Source organism: Equus quagga, unplaced genomic scaffold (genome assembly GCF_021613505.1).
Source record: "Equus quagga isolate Etosha38 unplaced genomic scaffold, UCLA_HA_Equagga_1.0 146_RagTag, whole genome shotgun sequence".
Classification (NCBI taxonomy): domain Eukaryota; kingdom Metazoa; phylum Chordata; class Mammalia; order Perissodactyla; family Equidae; genus Equus; species Equus quagga.
The window spans coordinates 3,553,442-3,571,699 of record NW_025796728.1 but is presented as its reverse complement, the minus strand read 5'-3'; the positions used below and the strand labels follow the sequence as shown (position 1 = coordinate 3,571,699).

Sequence of the window (18,258 nt, the reverse complement as noted above, 5' to 3'; positions counted from 1 at the left end):
TATATGTTTATATATTATTTACATGTTTATACATAATTTCATGCAGGGATCCATTCAATCTCTGATAAAGTATTCTGTCGCATAAGCTGACTCTTCTAGTCACGTGATGACAGTACAACCTGCTGCCAGTTTAGTTCTTATAAGAAAGGAATTAGCCTCTGAAGGTAACTCTCAGGCCGAAGCATAAAAGTCACGCGAAACTTGCCATCATGTTGCAAATACAACAGTCAGTCAACTTTAATCCTTTCTAGCTACTTTATCAACAATTAAAATATACTGTGGCAATGGCTTGGTTGTGTGGTTATGTGGTTATGGATTACGGGATTACTATGACAATGGATCATAGTACAAAGATTTTAGTTCTTATGGATTGAGTTAAAATGAGATAAACATTTTTTAGTCAATTTCTGAGTATAACAAGACTATTTACTAACATTTTATCTGATATTAATAATATTCATTAGAAAAAAACAATTATTTACTTTCATAATGAACTTTGTCATTTATAAAAATACTTTCATAAATAGTATTTCATTTGACTTCCATAACAATTCTGTGAAATGAATAAGAATTATATTCCTCATCTCACAAAGAAGGTAAAGCATTTGACCAAAAGTCACACACCCAGTAAATGGAGGACCAAGTCGCTAAACCCAGACCTCCTAGTGTCAAGTTAAAATTCTTTCTTATATGTTACATGGACCTTCAGATTAGATTATAATTGAAGAAATAAAAACCTAGGTATAACATTGTATCTTGCTCACTCTTCAATTTTCAACTTTATTCAAAAACCTGAATCTTTATTTTAGAGTCTAAATTTTGGAACCATAAGGACAACTCAGACTATCTGCTGATTTTAGAAATACTAAACTCAGCTAAACTAAACCAAACCTTTATACCCCTAGCTTCAGTTAAGGGGAGCAGAAGAAAAATAATTTGTTACTGCTCTCTTCTGTAACCTGCTGCTGAAATAATTATTCAGAAAGTCCAACTCGCTTATCTTCAGAAATCTTTTTACCATCTTGACTTTACACATGAGAGAAACCCAAACAGACAAAATGAGAGACACATAGCGCATCTGTGTTTGTTAGCATAAGGTTTTTATTATCTTTTCCTGATCAATAATGCTCTCACTACTATCTGTCTTTTGAAGACAGAGCTCCTGTTATTTAAACACAATTGGCATTCCAGCATCCCTTAGCAACACTTATGGACCCAGAAATAACTATAAAACTTTGAAAGAGCATGGAGTTATAAACTCAAACCAAACAGGACATTTTTAAAAGCAGAATTTAATGAGTTTTTTAAACAAAGCTATAAAATGGTTTTATTGCTCATTACAACAACAAACATCTCAGTTATAAAATAGGAAACGTTTATTTGGGCAGATATTACTTAATATGTCTGCATCAAACCATCTGGTACAAAACCTATGAAAAGCTTTTGAAAGGTTTTGAAGAAAATGTCTGGGAAACCCTCACTTTCTAAAAGGTTACCTACGCATAAGCCAAAATAGCACTTTAGAAGTGGCTACAAATCGGTACACTTCCTGATCCCATACATAAACAATAAAAACACTTCCACTCCTAGTTATAAACTCAAGAGAAATGAAAACATATGTCCACACAAAATCTTGTACGTGAATGTGCAGAGCAATATTATTCACAATAGCCAAAAGATGGAAACAACTAAAATGTCCATCCATTGATAAATGGATAAACGAAATACAGTAAATCCATACAATGCAATATTATTTGGCTATAAGAAGGAATGAAGTGCTGATACATACTACAACATGGATGAACCTTGAAAATATTATGCTAAGTGAAAGACGCCAGTCACAAGAACCACATATGGTCATACGAAATCTCCAGAATAGGGGAATCTATAGACACAGAAAATAGATTGGTGATTGCTTAGGGCTGGGGCAGGGGGAAGACAGAATGATAGCAGGGGACAGATAGCTAAAGGGAGTAGAGTTTTCTTCTTAAGGTGATGAAAAGTTTCCAAAGTTAACTGTGTTGATGGTTGCCCTTATCTGTGAATATACTAAAAATTGTTGAATTGCACACTTCAAATGGGTGAATTGTATGCTTCGTGAATCATATTTCAATAAAGGTATAAAAAAATAAAAATAACCCACTTAAAGCACTGTTTTAACAGCACCTCCCCTCTGCTCAGAGGCCTCTAAGCACTGAAATACTTAGAAGTGTGTTTTAGAATCATATTAGCATTCTACCCTGAAAATGAAAGGGAATATTCTTCATTGTATGTGAGCCATTGAACACAGTATTATGAGAATCAGACTGTATTTGCTTGTCCCACAATGATCTAACTTAACATGTCCAAACCAAACCTCCAACCCACCCTCCATCTACCTGCGACCTACTCCTCCACCTTTACTTCCTGCATGAACAGATGGCACCAAAATCAACCTGGTTGCCCAAGCCAGAAATCCGGGAGTCAACGACGCCTCCTTCTCTCTCACACCAAAACCCAGTCGGCTTGATTTCTATTGATTTTAATGCACCAAATGCCTTAATTCAAGCCCTTATCTTTTACTTAGACCATAACCAAAGTCCCAAATTGGTCTGCTTGCCTTCACTTCTTTCTGACTCTAATCCTCTGTAGTGTATCCAGGTCTATTGTCTTTTGCAAATGCAAATATCACTAGATTTCTCCTTACTTGGAAAGATCCAATGTAAACCACCACCCATAACAGTAGTTTTCAAGCATTTTTGCAGCAGATAAATATTATTTTCAAGTAAATATCATATAAGATCCTAATATCACAAATAGATATGAGCTGTATTTTATTGAGATTAATTTACTTTGTTGTAAATGTATAACTTATTAAAAACCAATCAATGAGAAAATAGTTTTGCTGAAATTAAAAAAATCAAAATCATTGGTAATGCAATTAGATCAGAATCATCTTGATATTTATTTCTCTATTTTATTTGATTGCGCAATTTCAAAAAATCCTGATTCATAGCAATAGGTAACCACCAATGGTAATATTTTGAGGGTTTTCCACCCCCCAACAGCTCACCTTTTAAACTTAGGATATTGCTCACTTAAAGAAAGATAGCAAGATCCAAATACAAGTGAATTAATCTGTCAGCATAGATTACGTGGTTGCTGGTCTCTGCTAGCTTAAAAATTGGTATGTAATATTTAGTTAGAGTGTGTGCTCAGGATCTATTTTTTAAATTAGAAACTCCAAGCACACATTTGGGCAATCCTTGAGTCCCTCCTCAGAATCTTGGTTCCATAGAATAGAGTTTGAAAACCAATGACCTAGGTGCTAAAGCTCAAACCTCTTAGGAGGAATCCTAGATTCTGCGTCATTTGGACCTCATCTCTCAGTCTAGCTGCATTTCAAACAACTGCCAAAATTTCACCCATTTTCCTAAGTCCATCTCCATCTTTCATGTGGTTCTACTCTTGCACTTTCTATTTTCTCTGCCAGACCCATGTACAAGTGCCTTCTAACCTGAATTTCTACTAACTATTCCGAAGGTCAAAATGTTAATGCTCCATAAAGCCTTTGACTCCCGCGAAGCACCTTGTACGTACCTCCATCATCAACCTGTGTTGCACAATAATCATCTCGTCCTCTCAACTGTGAGTTCCCAAGAAAGCAGGACTAATTTAACCATCCTTAAGTTCTCAGGGACTTTCAAAGTGCTTGATACCTAGTAATCACTCCTTAAAAGCTTTGAATTAATTAATCTATTAATTAATATTAATGACTAGTCAAGTGATTACAGAGGCTGAAGCTACAGATCTGCATAAGATAATCAACAGACAACCCTCTTAATGAGTTGACACTTTAGGATAAATAAGCACTAAGTAGAAATCATTCTTATAAATCATGCTAATTTTAATTTTGACTTCATTTTTCTGTAATAATGGCATCACTCACCAACAAAGCAAAGCAGAACCACCAGCAGGACAATAAGAGCACAGATACATGGAATCAGGACCAGCAAGAGGAAACGGAGAATATTAGCAGTCGCCAGCTTCTGCGAGCAGCCGTCACCCATGTTACCGTCATCGGCTCTCAAGACCTAAAGTAAAAGAGGAAAATAAAATATGGTTTTAATATTACAAAGCAATTCAATACATGGCATGAAATTTTAGAGTACAGCTGTCCATTCAGAGCAGCAGCATTCTGAGAGATTTTACTGTGTGTACTTTAGGGCATGAAATGAGGTTAGTCACCAAATCACGCTAATAAATGAACAAACCACATTCAGGGCAGAGCAAATCACCTATTTCTGAAAGGTGTTTCAGGAGTACATGAACTTTTAATGATATTCCATCCTGATTTTTTAAACATATTTGCCAATTTGAGCTATTCCAAAGCGCTATGAATTACCATGGCAAGAACTCACATCGGTCCAGAGTTATAAGCAAAAACTGCCTAATACTGTGATAAAATATTGGTGAGTAGGTGTAGACAAGACATTATCCAGACTTCACTATTGTCTCGTTAGTCCTAACCCAAATCTACATGAATCTGGATAAAATAAGTTTTCAGCCATTAATAATTCATCAAAGTTAAATATCACTGACCATGTATTTAGTGACAAGTTGAACAATAAAGAGCCTGTCCTCTTGGCCAGTTAGACATTGACGATCTCTCAGGACATCCTCTGCTGTCTGCACTGCCCCTGCAGCCCATCCATTTGCGAGAGGATGACGAGGTGCAATGTGATGGCTCAGATAAAGTTCTTGTCTTCAAATACTTTAAATTTTGCCTAGTTCAATCTCCTTCCAGAAATGATGTCTGGAAATTCATTTATTGCAAATGGCTAGCTTAAGGCAGTGACTTTTTCAGTAGGAGTCTGAGATAGAATTAAAAGTGATCTGAGTCACTCACTATGAGCCACTCTTCTGATCCCATTAACAAAGGCATTTCTCATGATTCTCTCTGGACTTCTGACTTTCCTTGCATTTTCTCCTCTGACAGTTTCAGAGTTTAACTACAACCTCTGTGCAACTATCTGCTCAATCTCTCTGAGCCCTGAACTTCCTTTTAAGTTATAGCATATATTTCCATTGCCTAGTACTTAGCAACATCTCTTCTCAACACGTCCAAAACCAAACTATCTCCTTTTCTATCCCCACCTTCAAACTAGTTCTTTCCTGACTTCTGTATTTGTGCTGACAGAAACTCCACTATTCCAATAACCCCGAGACTCCTCACTTCATCCTCCTCTCATGCCATGCATGGCCGGGTCTTATTGGTTCTTCCCCTATAATAAATATCTAATTTTGAAAAATGAATGACCTTTGAGATAGAGCCTTAACGTAAAAAAAAGTTGTTTTAACAGAAAGGTCCTGTACTTGATCATTTCCAGTACATAACCAGCACCTGATAATTTCCCAAGGATAAAAAGGCAACTTTGATGGGTTCTTCTGAATTGTGAAGCATATGTGAGTCTCCATTTCTGCTTTATTCCCCCTATATCAGAATCAATTCTTGCTCGCTAACACATATTGCAAGCAGTGTTCACTACATACACCGTGATGTGATGACACCCTCTTTTAAGAATTTTAAGAATTCTCTGTGAGAGACATCATTTGAAAGAACATATGTTAGCTTGAGAATGGCTTGATTTCCCAGGTTAATGTCTTTACTGATCCATTTCCTCTGCAACTGGTTTAATCTACCAGCCAATGTGAGATCATTCAGAGTTAATTTACAATTTGATCTGCAAGAAGACATGGCACTGTGTTGGAGGAGGTCATCTAAAGGACGTGGCTGCTAGTTGACCCTCGAGCTGTACCTGACTCCTCACCTCCTCCCGTGTCCTTGGAATGTATATTCGGCCCACTGTTCTCACAGATGGAGCCTTTTTCAAGGATGCAGCCTTGAGAGAGTAATGCGTTGTTGAGACCATCTGGACAGCACACGTGACTGAACCTAGTTAAGGCCTCTACGTAAACTTTTAGGATTCTGGCAGGTAGGTGTGGAAATCTAGTCCTCTTGCAGCCACCGAAGACAAGCCTCATACGTAATTCCCTTGTCTATTAAACCTGCTACCTACCAATCTAGAATGATCCGCCTCTTTCTTCAGTATCTCCTTGCCCTCCGTGTGCAGCGGCCAGTTTCAGATTTCACCTGGGAAGTTCCCACGTTTGCAAACCACACACTGACATAATATAATATAAGATCTGCAATAGCACATTGATTACAACACCAACATTGGGTGGATGGTACCCTTTCAGGTTTGGAGATAACGTATACCTGTAAAAAGCAAGTGTGGGATTGCAGCCCAATGGAGACAGCATTACAATCAAATTTTTATTTCATTTACTCAACAATTAGTTAGTAAACACCTACTAATTATGATAAGCATAGTGATGGATATAACAATGATTTCAGACTAACTGTCCCTCAAAAACTCACATTCTTGTGGAAGAGATATGTACGCAAATAATATAACTACATTTCAAGGTAGCAAACGATAAGCACCATGAAACTTATAGCTAAAGTGCCATAGGAATGCAAAAGATGGGAATAGGATCTCTTGCTGGAGAACCAGGTAAGACATTGTAAGGAACCAGCGCTTGAACTGGACATAATTCTGTGAAAAGGACCCCTGAGACACCCTGTTACAGTTAAAAAAAGAGTGGTAAAACACATCCAGAGAGATAAGGAATTATGCCACTTTGTCTGGCTTCTACAACAATGGAAAAGATTTTTTGTTAAGGTGGTCACAGGAACATTATAGGGATAATCTTCTTGGGTGGCAAATTCACAATGGCTTCAGTGCTATCTGCTTGAGTGGCTAAATACATGCCATTGAGTATCCGTAAGTGAAGAGTCAGTGGAGAAAGTGCTGGAAGTTCATTTTAATAGCTCATATAAGAATATATCAACAAGTTCTTGACCTCCAGAAACCATATTCATGATTAGTGCAGTTATTTTTTCCAGTGACTAGGAAATTGTTTGCTTTATCAAGGGGAGAAGAGAAAGAAATACTTAGAAGAAATTCAGCACTAAGAAAGACTTAGGAGAAATTTCAGCACTTTGTTCAAGTGCAGAACTTTCCTCTTGCTCTCATGGCCACAGGGCTGTGGCTGCAAATGTTGCATTATTCAGAGGCCCTTTGATGTTCCTCTGAATATAATGCAACTCTGACTTTACTATTGAGTGAACAATGCCACATGAGATAAACTGGTAGGACAATTCCTAAGCTTCATTTCAGCGGACTGAACAACCCTCTTTCCAGATGGCACCCTCTTCCAGAATCTACCCTCCACATTGCTTGAAACTGTCAGCCAAGCCCAGGCACAGCATTCCATGGTGCGGCTAGGGAAGGATGCACCTGATTGACCTGCATGTATTTCAAATATGTAATTCTTGTGTTTTATTAATCCTGTTGGTGAAAACTCACTTCTTGTATCTTACGAACTACATTTATTTTAAAAGCTGTCATGTTGGTTTATATAATATGTATGGATACAATCTACCTAACTAGAATATTTTCTTGAGTCAATTTGGTTCCATTGGGAGGCCTTCTCATCCCTCGTCTACATTCTTAACTCCTCCCAGCTTACTGATTCAACTATTTTCACAACAGCCATTCTCCTTCTCTTTTGGAACCTACTGGCCATTGATCCCTCTATCTCCTCCCAGTCTATCAACTCTCTCCTTTTATCATTTCCTTACATATCTTATTTAGAATCTTTGGACTATTATTTAAATAATACTCTTGCTAACGCCCTGAACCCTCTTATCCCTCCAGATTTTCTTCTCACTCACCCTGTAACAGCCAACACCAGATGAATCCAACAATCTACTCTCCGTTCTCCTCAAACTACCTCTTCCCACTCTTCTGCCCTCACTCTCAAAAGAGGACCCACTCCAATTCTCATCTTGCAGAGAAAATAAAAGCCATCAAATGGGAATTGCCTCACCTACCTAAATCTAAACCTAAACTCCTGCCCATTTACACATCCTTCTCTCCTGTTACGATAGAGAAGTTATTTAAGACTCCTCCTTTTTAGGACTAATCCTCCTCATTTTGTTACAGACTCCATCTCCTTCTCCCTTCTCAGGGATTTTACATCTTAATTCTCCATTTAATCATATACCCACAATCTATCCATATCTCTCTCTCTCTCCACCCCCCCGCCCCGTGTCTCCCATATCACTGCCATCAGCTTTTTATCATTTTTAGGTCTCTCCTGGTTATGTTTTTATCCATCCTGAAGTCTATATCCCACTTCAGCCACTGTCCTATCTGTCTTTTTCTTTCTCATCCAAAATGCTCTATGAGTTGTTAATATTTGTTGTCCAAATTTCCTCACTCACTGTTTACTCTTGTGGCCACTACAATTTGGCACCCTTTTCTGTCACTATACCAAAAGAGCTTTTGCAATTGTCACCAATGACCTGAATGTTGCTATATCCAAGTGATATTTTTCAGTCATCATTTTAATGACATCTCAGTATCATTTGAGAGATCAAATTCTCAGTTAGCCACTCCCATCTTCTTCAAGCACTTTCTTCCTTTGGTTTCTCTTTCTTCTACCTCTCTGGCCATTCCTTCTCCTTCTGTAAGCTCTTTTATCACATTCACTCTCTCCAGGAAATATCACCTAAACAAACAGCATCAGTGCCAGCCCTGCATGTGTGACTTACATCTTTAAACGGTAAGCACAGATCTTCCCTCTGAGCTCCAGACCTTTGTATCCAACTGGCCATTTGACATCTCCTCACTGGATGTTGCAAAAACACCTCAAACCCAACATGTCTGAAACCAAATAAATTATCTTCATTCCCATATCTGGTGTTCTTCCAGGGTTTTTTATCTCAGGAAAAGGTAACTGAGCACCTATCAGGTGCCAGGCACTGTTGGGGCACTTTGGATATATCGCTGTGCAAAGCAAAAATCTGCAGCCTCATAGATCCTCCATTCTAGTGAAAACTACCATCATGTCTCACCTGGAATACCGCAAACGCCTCCTCCCATCTGGTTTACCTATATCCATTCCTGCCCTCCCTGATTTGTTCTCCACACTGTAGCCAGAGTGAGAAAGAGGCTGTATGTCACTGGATGACAAGAAAACGCAACGTGAAAAGTGATCTCCAAACTGAACTAGTTCAGGAGATTCAGAGCCTGGATCCAGAGAACTATGTGCCCGGTGGATTGGCAGAGATTTCGGAAGGACTTTGGATTTCCACAGGGGTGTATGGGGTTTCAAGTCCATTTCATTAAGATTTCAAAGCTCAAGGAGACCAGGGCTGATATTTCAGTTACATTAACCTTTATCCTATTCTACCTCCCCGCAGCATTTGACTTTATTAACACATGGTACATTCTTGGGAGTATTTCCACAGCTGTAAATGGCAGAAACTGCTTGAGAACAAGGAGACACCAGCCCATTGATTCCTCAGATGGAAGATGCTCTCCTGAGGCCAGGGCCAGGACTTACCAAAGATCCACTGAACCAGAAATATCTGACTGGGGATATCAGTTGCCCCGCTAGGTAGGTTCACCCAGAGAATTCCAGAGAAGGAAATATGTGCCAACAATAGGTCACAATAAAGCAGAAGTTCAGCCCAGAAGGGCCCACTTGCGTTCTTAAGGGTAACAGCCTTACCCCCCTCATAACTCCCCACATTCAGAGTTGGGTAAGTGGCTGGGGGGCTGTCCAGACTGGCCCCTCACTCTTAGGTTGGGTTATGTAAGAACTATTTTTTAATCAGTTGGACCCTCCCACATAATAAATCTTACATTTTAAATATATAAAGCAGGGCTCAGTAAAGTACAGCCCACGGGCCAAACCCAGTCCACTGCCTGTTGTTGTACACCAAGTTTATTGGCAGACAGCCACGTTCATTTGTTTATATATTGTCTATAGCTGCTTTCCGGCTACATCAGCACTAAGTAGTTGCAACAGAGCCATATGGCCCACAAGGCCTAAAATATTTACCGTCTGGCCCTTTACAGAAAAAGTTTGCCAACCCCTGATATAAAGTATATATAGTGAAACCTAATATAATTATACAAGTGGCAAACTGGCAGACAAAACTGCCTAATTGTTGCTGTAATACATGGTTACTCCCCAAAGGTTTCAAAGATAAAAACAGTCTTCAAAATAGGAAAAAAAAGTATCAAGACTACATGTGTTTGGGGCCAGCCCCATGGCCGAGTGGTTGAGTTTGCCCGCTCTGCTTCAGCAGCCCAGGGTTTCGCTGGTTCGGATCCTGGGTGCAGACATGGCACTGCTCTTCAGGCCATGCTGAGGTGGCATCCCACAGGCCACAACTAGAAGGACCCACAGCTAAAATATACAACTATGTACTTGGGAGATTCAGGGAGAAAAATCAGAAACAAAAAAAAAAGAAGATTGGCAAGAGTTGTTAGCTCAGGTGTCAATCTTTAAAAAAAGAAAAAAAGACTATATGTGTTATATTAGAAGAAAGAAAAGCACAAGTTTCAGAAATATTCAAACTGAAACAGTCCTACAACATGCATTGTAAACTATAGGAACCAAGAAATACTTGTAAGATTATAGAGCTAGAAAGTACAAATTTATTTCTCCTTCTGTAAAAACATAATCATAGCATAAATAACACTAATTCAGCTGTCTCTCTCTCTACGTATATATGCAAATATTGCCCTTTTCTTGTCGGTGTACGCCCAGCATCTAGAACAGCACCTGAACAGTCGGGAATGGATTAATACTGTTAAACAAGTGAATTAGTTAAGTCATCTAAACAAAAATTGCTCTGTATGTAATTAAGCAAATCACTGCTTCTCTTTTAAATGATATATGCCTTAAAAAGTCTATTCCTGAATCATCCAAAAATATTTAGAGGAGAAAAATCTATTTTTAAAAAAAAGTAAAAATATTACCCTTTCATGGAAAATATACTAAAATTAATAAAATAAGTTTTTACTAGAACTATTAATACAATTCCATATTCACATTTCCTATTGTGAGCTTTGAAGCCAGAACATTTTGTGTTTCAAAAAGCAAATTGTCATGGATTTTATTGTAGACAAAAATTTTTAACCACCACCTATGTTGAGAACATGAAAAGAAGTGGCCTGTAACTCCATTGAACCCCTAAATCAGAGATCCCAAGACATTCTTGGTTCACGGCACCTTCAGTGTCCAGGTAATTTCTTCAGTGATCCTAGTCCAAAAAAAATGCCTAACAGTTTCATTTATTAAGTAGCTTGGTCCAACAATTTTATAAGTATTTATATCCTAAAAATTTAGTAGCCACTTGAAAAAATACTACACACAAATTAAAATAAAAAATATTTTCATGTCTTTCTTAAATACCCACAATTACTTACTAATGGGACATGTGCATCTGTTGGGCAGTGCACAACATCTCAAACCTTGGAATCAGATTGGAAACCACCACCACTCATTGCCTGTCCCACATGGGTTTTTTTTTTTTTTTTTGGTGAGTAAGACCTGCCCTGAGCTAACATCGGTTGCCACCCTTCCTATTTTTGCTTGAGGAAGAGTGGCCCTGAGCTAACATCTGTGCCCATCTTCCTCTATTTTGTATGTGGGATGCTGCCACAGCATGGCTTGACCAGCGGTGTGTAGGTCTGCACCCAGGATCTGAATCTGTGAACCCCGGGCTGCCAAGCAGAGCTTGCAAACTTAACCACTACACCACTGGGCCGGCCCCATCCACGTGGATTTTTGCATGGTACGAATTTTCACACAGCAACCACCAAGAAACTAGCTTTATGAAGACAGAATGACATCATAAGGAATACAGCACAATCTAATGTTGAAACTGTCCACTACCACAAGCCAGTATTTTATCTGGTAACCAACAAATGTCAAGTATTGCTGGATTTCCCTTAAAACTTGTAAAGAAATGGCAGAGCATCTGTGAGTCACCACAGTGTCTTGGGGTACCTCAGCACACAGTTTGGAAATCATGGTTCTAGACTATTTATTTCTCCCACATCCATCTGCATGAGTCCAAATCCTTAAAGAAGTAACTCGTATTTCACCTCATTCAGAAAGCCTTCCTTGATTACCCGGACAGAAGTGATCTCTCTCTGCCTCATCTGAATTTCTGGTATGTGGCAGAGACTATTGGGTCCCAGCATCTGTTCTTTCCTTTGATTTTAGAAACAGAACCCGAAATTTCAGCTGGACCAAAATATGACAGCCACTTAGAATAAATATAGCATTTCCTGGCTTCTCTTGCAGATGTCTGAGACCATGTAACTGAGTTCTTGACCATGGGATGAAATTGGAAGTGGTAAATGTGATTTCCAGGAAGTGTTCTCCATGAGAGGGGTATTGTCCTTCCTTTTTCCTGCTGGCTGGAATATGGATGCAACAGCTGGAGCTCCAGCAACCATCTTAGACCCAGAAATGAAAGCTATACGCAGAGGATGACTGAGTAGCAAGAAAGAGGGAAACTGGATCCCTGATGGATCAGTAAAGCTGCCCTGTTAGCCCTGAACTGCTTACTCTCAGACTACATTTACATGTCAATCTGAAAATTCTATCACTTGCAGCTGAAGCAATTTTAACTGAACTATGGCACTTACCGCTTTCTACTTCATATAATGGCCATGTATTTACATACTAAAATTACTGAACTGTAATTTCAGGATGTAAAGAGCTGTGTTTAATTCATTCAACAAATAGCTATACCATGTACCCAGAACATTATTTTTATCCCTTAGTCAACTATTAAGTGTCTAGTATATAGCAGGATCAAAATAAATATACATTCTCTCAAGTAAATGAATAATTCACAATTAAAGGCCAGCAAAATTTCCCAAGAAAGTTTTGGGTTTTTAATATACTTACTTTTGATGGAAGGAAGGAAAGAACCATTTAAACACCATACCTCTAGGCTTTTCATGCTAAGCAATGTAACTCTCGAGTTTGTTTATTTTTGACCATAATTAACAGCAACTCAGTGCAGCCACAGAGGATCATCTCCTGCTAATCAGAAGCCTGGGGCCATTTATATGTCTTCGATCAGGATAAACTCAGAAGAAAAAATTTACAACTGAGTAAATTACAACCTAGCAATTTTCAATTACAAATTTCTAAGTACAGTGTGATAGCCCAAATGTTTTCAAACAGTGATTAATAGGGAGCAAACAATCAAAAGTAAGTTGGTCGAAATGCAGACAGTCACTGGACCAGGTCCTCTAGCAGTCCCCGCAGAGACCCCGCATTCTCTACCTACTTCAGCAATCTCCTACTGGTTTCCCCATAGCCTCACCTGTCCCTTTCAACCTCCACACTGTAGCCCACATCACCTTTTCAAAATGCTCATTTGGATATATCACCTCCCAGCTTAAAACTCTCCAGAGACTTGAGAGACAAAGACCAACTTCCCTAACATGATATAGAAGACAACGCTTCTCAAACTTCAATGTGCGTGTGAAGGAGAGTCCTTCGTGTGGGGAGAGGCTGATCCTGTAGGCCTAGGGTGGGGCCTGAGACTCTGCATTCCTTACCAGCTCCCAGATGGTGCTGATGCTGGTGGCCTGAGGACCACACTTTGAGTAGCAGGATCTTCTAGATCTGCCCAGCCTGTACCAGGCTCATTGCACACCACTCCTGGACCCAACCCACCCCCTCTCTATGCTCCTGCCACCCGGCTCTTCTCAGGTCCTTATAAGTACTGTCTGCCTGGAATGGCCTCCCTCCAACTCCCAACCTGCCAGAGTCACTCGGTACTCACCCTTTATACATCAACTCATGACCCATGGCTAGTTCTGGTCTTTCTGCCCTTTATCCCAGTTATAATTTATAGGTATTTGTGTGATTATGAGATTATGTTGGTTATTTCTGCCACACTCTGGGCTCCATGAGGTCAGGGACCATGTTGGGTTTTTTGTTTTGTTTCTGGTGAGGAAGATTGGCCTGAGCTAACATCTGTTGCCAATCTCTCTCTTTCTGCTGAGGAAGATTAGCTCTGAGCTAACATTGGTGCCAATCTTCCTCTATTTTCTATAAGAGATGCCGCCACAGTATGGTTTGATGAGCAGTGTGTAGGTCCACACCCAGAATCCAAACCTGTGAACCCCAGGCCACCAAAGTGGAATGCACACACTTAACCACTACACCACCAGGCAGGCACCATGTTGGGTTTTGCTCACCGTTGTAGCCCCACTACTTAAAAAGGGCCTGGCATGTAGTAGGCATTCTATAAAAATATTAAAATAATGTATCAATAAACTCAACTAAATATGCCCTCCCATTGTCAGTAGAGTCTTCGAAACACAAAGAATTGAATGCTGCTCCATGTGTGAATAATTGCTACACTCATAACGATTATAGTAATGATAGCAATGCAGCAAGAAACCCACTGCACGTTTCCTGTGGGCCAGGAACTCCTCTAAACTTGTTGCATAGAGAAATGCTCTTAATCTTCAAAACAGCTCTACTAGGTGGATGCATACCCGCTTACAGATGAGAAATTTGAGGCTCTTTGTGAGTAACTTAATAAAAATATTTCAAGACAATCAACAAAAAACGCAGAATCTAGGGGTCGGCCCAGTGGTGTACTGGTTAACTTCGCATGCTCCGCTTCAGCGGCCTGGGTTTCACAGGTTCAGATCCTGGGCACGGACTTCCCCACTGTTTATCAGGCCATGCTGTGGCAGCATCCCATATACAAAATAGAGGAAGATGGATGCAATGTTAGCTCAGGGCTAATCTTCCTCAGCAAAAAGAGGAATATTGACAATGGATGTTAGCACATGTTCCTCACACACACACACACACACACACGGACAAAAAGGATCTAAAGTGATATTCAATTTCCTTTTCTGAAATCCAGTAGGTGACTAGAGATCCCATGGTTTTTAGCCTTAATTCGACACCATAACTTTCAGAGCTTCCTGGAACACACTATGCACTCTCCAGCTCTGTTTCTACAAAGATAGACAAAGCTTGAAAGCTCCCACTGAGTCATGCAGAGCTGACCGTGGATGCCCCAAAGCCTATGAAGGACCATATCTTGTAGCCTTCAACATTAGAGTTTCAAAACCATCCACTCCTCAATATCGCTGCCCTTTTAGGGGTAAGAAATAGACTTTTTCCTGAGTCTCCATGCTTCTGTGGCTCCTTCCAGGTCAGACAGGACATAATGGAGGATTACCACCTCACTGCAGCTGGACAATGAGATACATTTTAGAAATGGCCTCTCTGTGGTATTTTTCAATTTTTTTCTAGAGCTCACTTTTCACAATTATCTTAAAAACATTAAGCCAATTGTATAATAAAACTTTAATTACCAGGACTCTTTAGTTTCAGAAATATTCTATTCTCTATCTTTTAGAGAAATGGACAATCATAAGAAAATAAGCAAATTATCAAGAATTAAATTTATAAAATATTACCAGAGAATGACATGGAATTCTGGAAAATGTGGGATCTTCTACAATTTCTATAGGTTAGAATATTTTGCCTTGAGAATGCCATGCAGGTATTGGCCTCGATCATCACTTTTCAAAGATGTGGATGCCGTTCTGCTTAGTACACGTAGATAACATAAGAAACGTCATTTTCAATAGCAAAGATTAAAATAGAAAGAAGGTTCACGTTCCTATTTAATACATCAAAAACCTAACAACAATAACAAAAAACCCTATTCCCTGACCATTCCAAACTTTTGCTAAACATATACCATTCTTGGCCTACAACAGCTCTGGAAGTGATAACATTCACTTAAACCTCCTGTCTACGAGGAGATTAAATCAGCTTTTAAGGTGCAGCATCGGACATAGAAATATGTTCATATTTTTATTTCAAATAGGATTGGTTTACATTATAACCAAAGATCAGGCAAACTTGAAGTAGTATATAAACTGTTTCTGACTAACAGTGCATTCTGAGATGTGAGGGTTAATTCTACTTTCATAATGTGACACTACACTACGGATTTTTTGAAATACCAAAATGATTATATTCTTAAATACAATTATGAAATTATGTAGACTTAGTTAATACAGGATGGTTAGTCAACACAGTCTATGAATTTTAGGTGCACAAATATCACTATTCAAAGTTGTCCTAATTCACATGTCAATTTGGTGGATTTAGTAAAATTCTGTTTATTGCTTTGAAGTTTATGTTATGACCAAGTCAAAATATAGAAATATTTTTAAACCAAAATGACAGCATACATGCTAGCAGATGGGATTGTATGCAAAATTGTGGCGGAATTCAGTGACCATCTGCCCTACCACAAAAGATTTGATTACAATGTTAAAAGCAATTAAAAAGAAAAATCCTTCCGAAATCAACACTATGTATTGGTTTGAGACTAATTTAGCACCTTAGTTCTCTAGGCAGGAAGGTGATGAACTGCAAATGCATTCACACTTTGCTGTTTCAGTGGAGCAGAGAACAGCCTGCAAGGATGACAAGGTTGTTCCAACTGGTGCGGCTTGAACAGGACATGGAAGCTCCCTCTAAACTCCGTGGGGATATTATGCTGTCACATGTTAATAGACTCGCAGTCCTGAAAAAATGCAGACAGAAGTCTTCCCTAGCTGCTAGATATTTGACTTGGAACACTGTCCTGCACAACCATCACTCCAAAATGTGATATGAATTGTTTTTTCAGTGTTAAGATGGAGCTTCTCCAACTCGCCTCCACTCTGTCCACTGAGCAAAAGACGAGCCAATTGTTACCCACTTATTTAAGAAGATAATCTGCCAGTGCTAGATGTTTTCCTCTCTGTTCTCAATGAACTGTGAAAGCATTCCCCACATGAATTAAAAGTAGATTTTACGGAATGAGAGATCAATGATTTAGATACTTCTCAAACCAGGCATCTGCCAATTCTCCATAATATTACCTCCCATTCTACCAATAAGCAAAATGCCTCCAAAACCATCCATCAGTGAACTATGCCAAACCCAAATGTCTCTCATTGTGATGTCTGCTTCTAACATCCCAAGAGGCGTGAAGAACAGGCATCTGCTTTTCAGTAAGTCTTTTCATCCCATGTTCTGGCATTTAATTGAAGCAGACAAAGTTCAAATAACTCATGCACTCTCTCAAAACGAAATTTTTCAATTCACACCAGAACACATGGTTCTGCAAGCCAACTCGGCCCACATTTTCTCCTTTGAAAATTAACATCATAACAACAGCACCAGATAGTCCTTCCCTAAGCTTCACATTCACACATCCCAGGATGGATTTCAGTATGGAGACTAAATACCGACAAAATATTTTTCCCGTTGCGGAGACCAGATAATAATAATCCAGTCCCCAGGCAGTGTATCACTTGAGCGTTTCATTTTGAGGGTAGCATTGTTTAGCTGAAGTCTGACATATGAGAGAGAAGATTGGAATGTTTCAGAGGCAACTTGTACAATATTGTCTCCACCACTGACAATCTAGGTGACCTTATAAAGTCATCACCCTGTCCTAACCATACTTCCATATCTGCAAATAAGGCATAGAAAATGAATGTCTTGCTCCAACCACAAATATTCCAAAAATAAACTGAAATTGGTAAAGCAAAAGAAAATTAAAAATAATAATAATAATAATGTTTTTTTCAAGTTCAAAAAGTTGTAAGAGTCCTGATTTCTCTCTTGAATGCATAACATGGAGTTTGCTCAATTCAGTCTCCCTAGAGGAAAGTTATAATCTTTATTCACGTGAGATGTCTTCAGAGGCAAAAGGAGAAACTTTTAAGGAAACTGCATTTTCTTCAGAGCAAGGTGGGAAGGTCACATTTCTGTGACAGTTACGGGAGATGATCTTGGCAAGAAACAGCAGGCAACTCCATATCTAGACAAGACGGACAAATAGGACCCTGTGTCCTGTTTCAAGATGACTTTGCTCCCAATCTCAAACATGTCAATGTTATCATTTTATGGCAGATACAAATGTTAAAGTAATAAAAGATTCCTTTTAAAGCTGATACAATATCAGAACTCTTTCTGCATAGATTGAAGAGTCTTAAAGGTCATTCTTTCACTATATTTTTTTGGAAACAATGGAGGCTATAGGGGAAAAAAGGAGGGTTGGGTTATCCATCCGTCAGGAAATTAAATATTTGACATTTATTCATAAAAGTGTTTTAAGTTTCACATCCTGATTATAAGTTACGGCATTTCTAAGGAAGCTATGGCTAAACCCAGAGAAGCCTAACGTATTGCCAAATGAAGCCAAACCTATTTTTCATGCAGCACAAAGGAAGCTGTTGAATTTGTGCAAATCTTAGACACCTAATTGACTCGCTGATCCTATAACAA

The 18,258-nt window shown here is 39.0% G+C and overlaps 1 protein-coding gene across 3 annotated transcripts in view; it reads right to left on the bottom strand.

The window, feature by feature from the left end:
- Positions 1-18,258, bottom strand: part of CORIN (corin, serine peptidase) — a 210,588-nt gene that overhangs the window by 175,554 nt on the left and 16,776 nt on the right. For all 3 annotated transcript variants that reach the window (XM_046649906.1, XM_046649904.1, XM_046649907.1), the window contains exon 2: positions 3,929-4,073. In XM_046649906.1, coding sequence (XP_046505862.1) covers positions 3,929-4,073 — 145 coding nt within the window. The remainder of the gene's footprint in view (positions 1-3,928; positions 4,074-18,258) is intronic.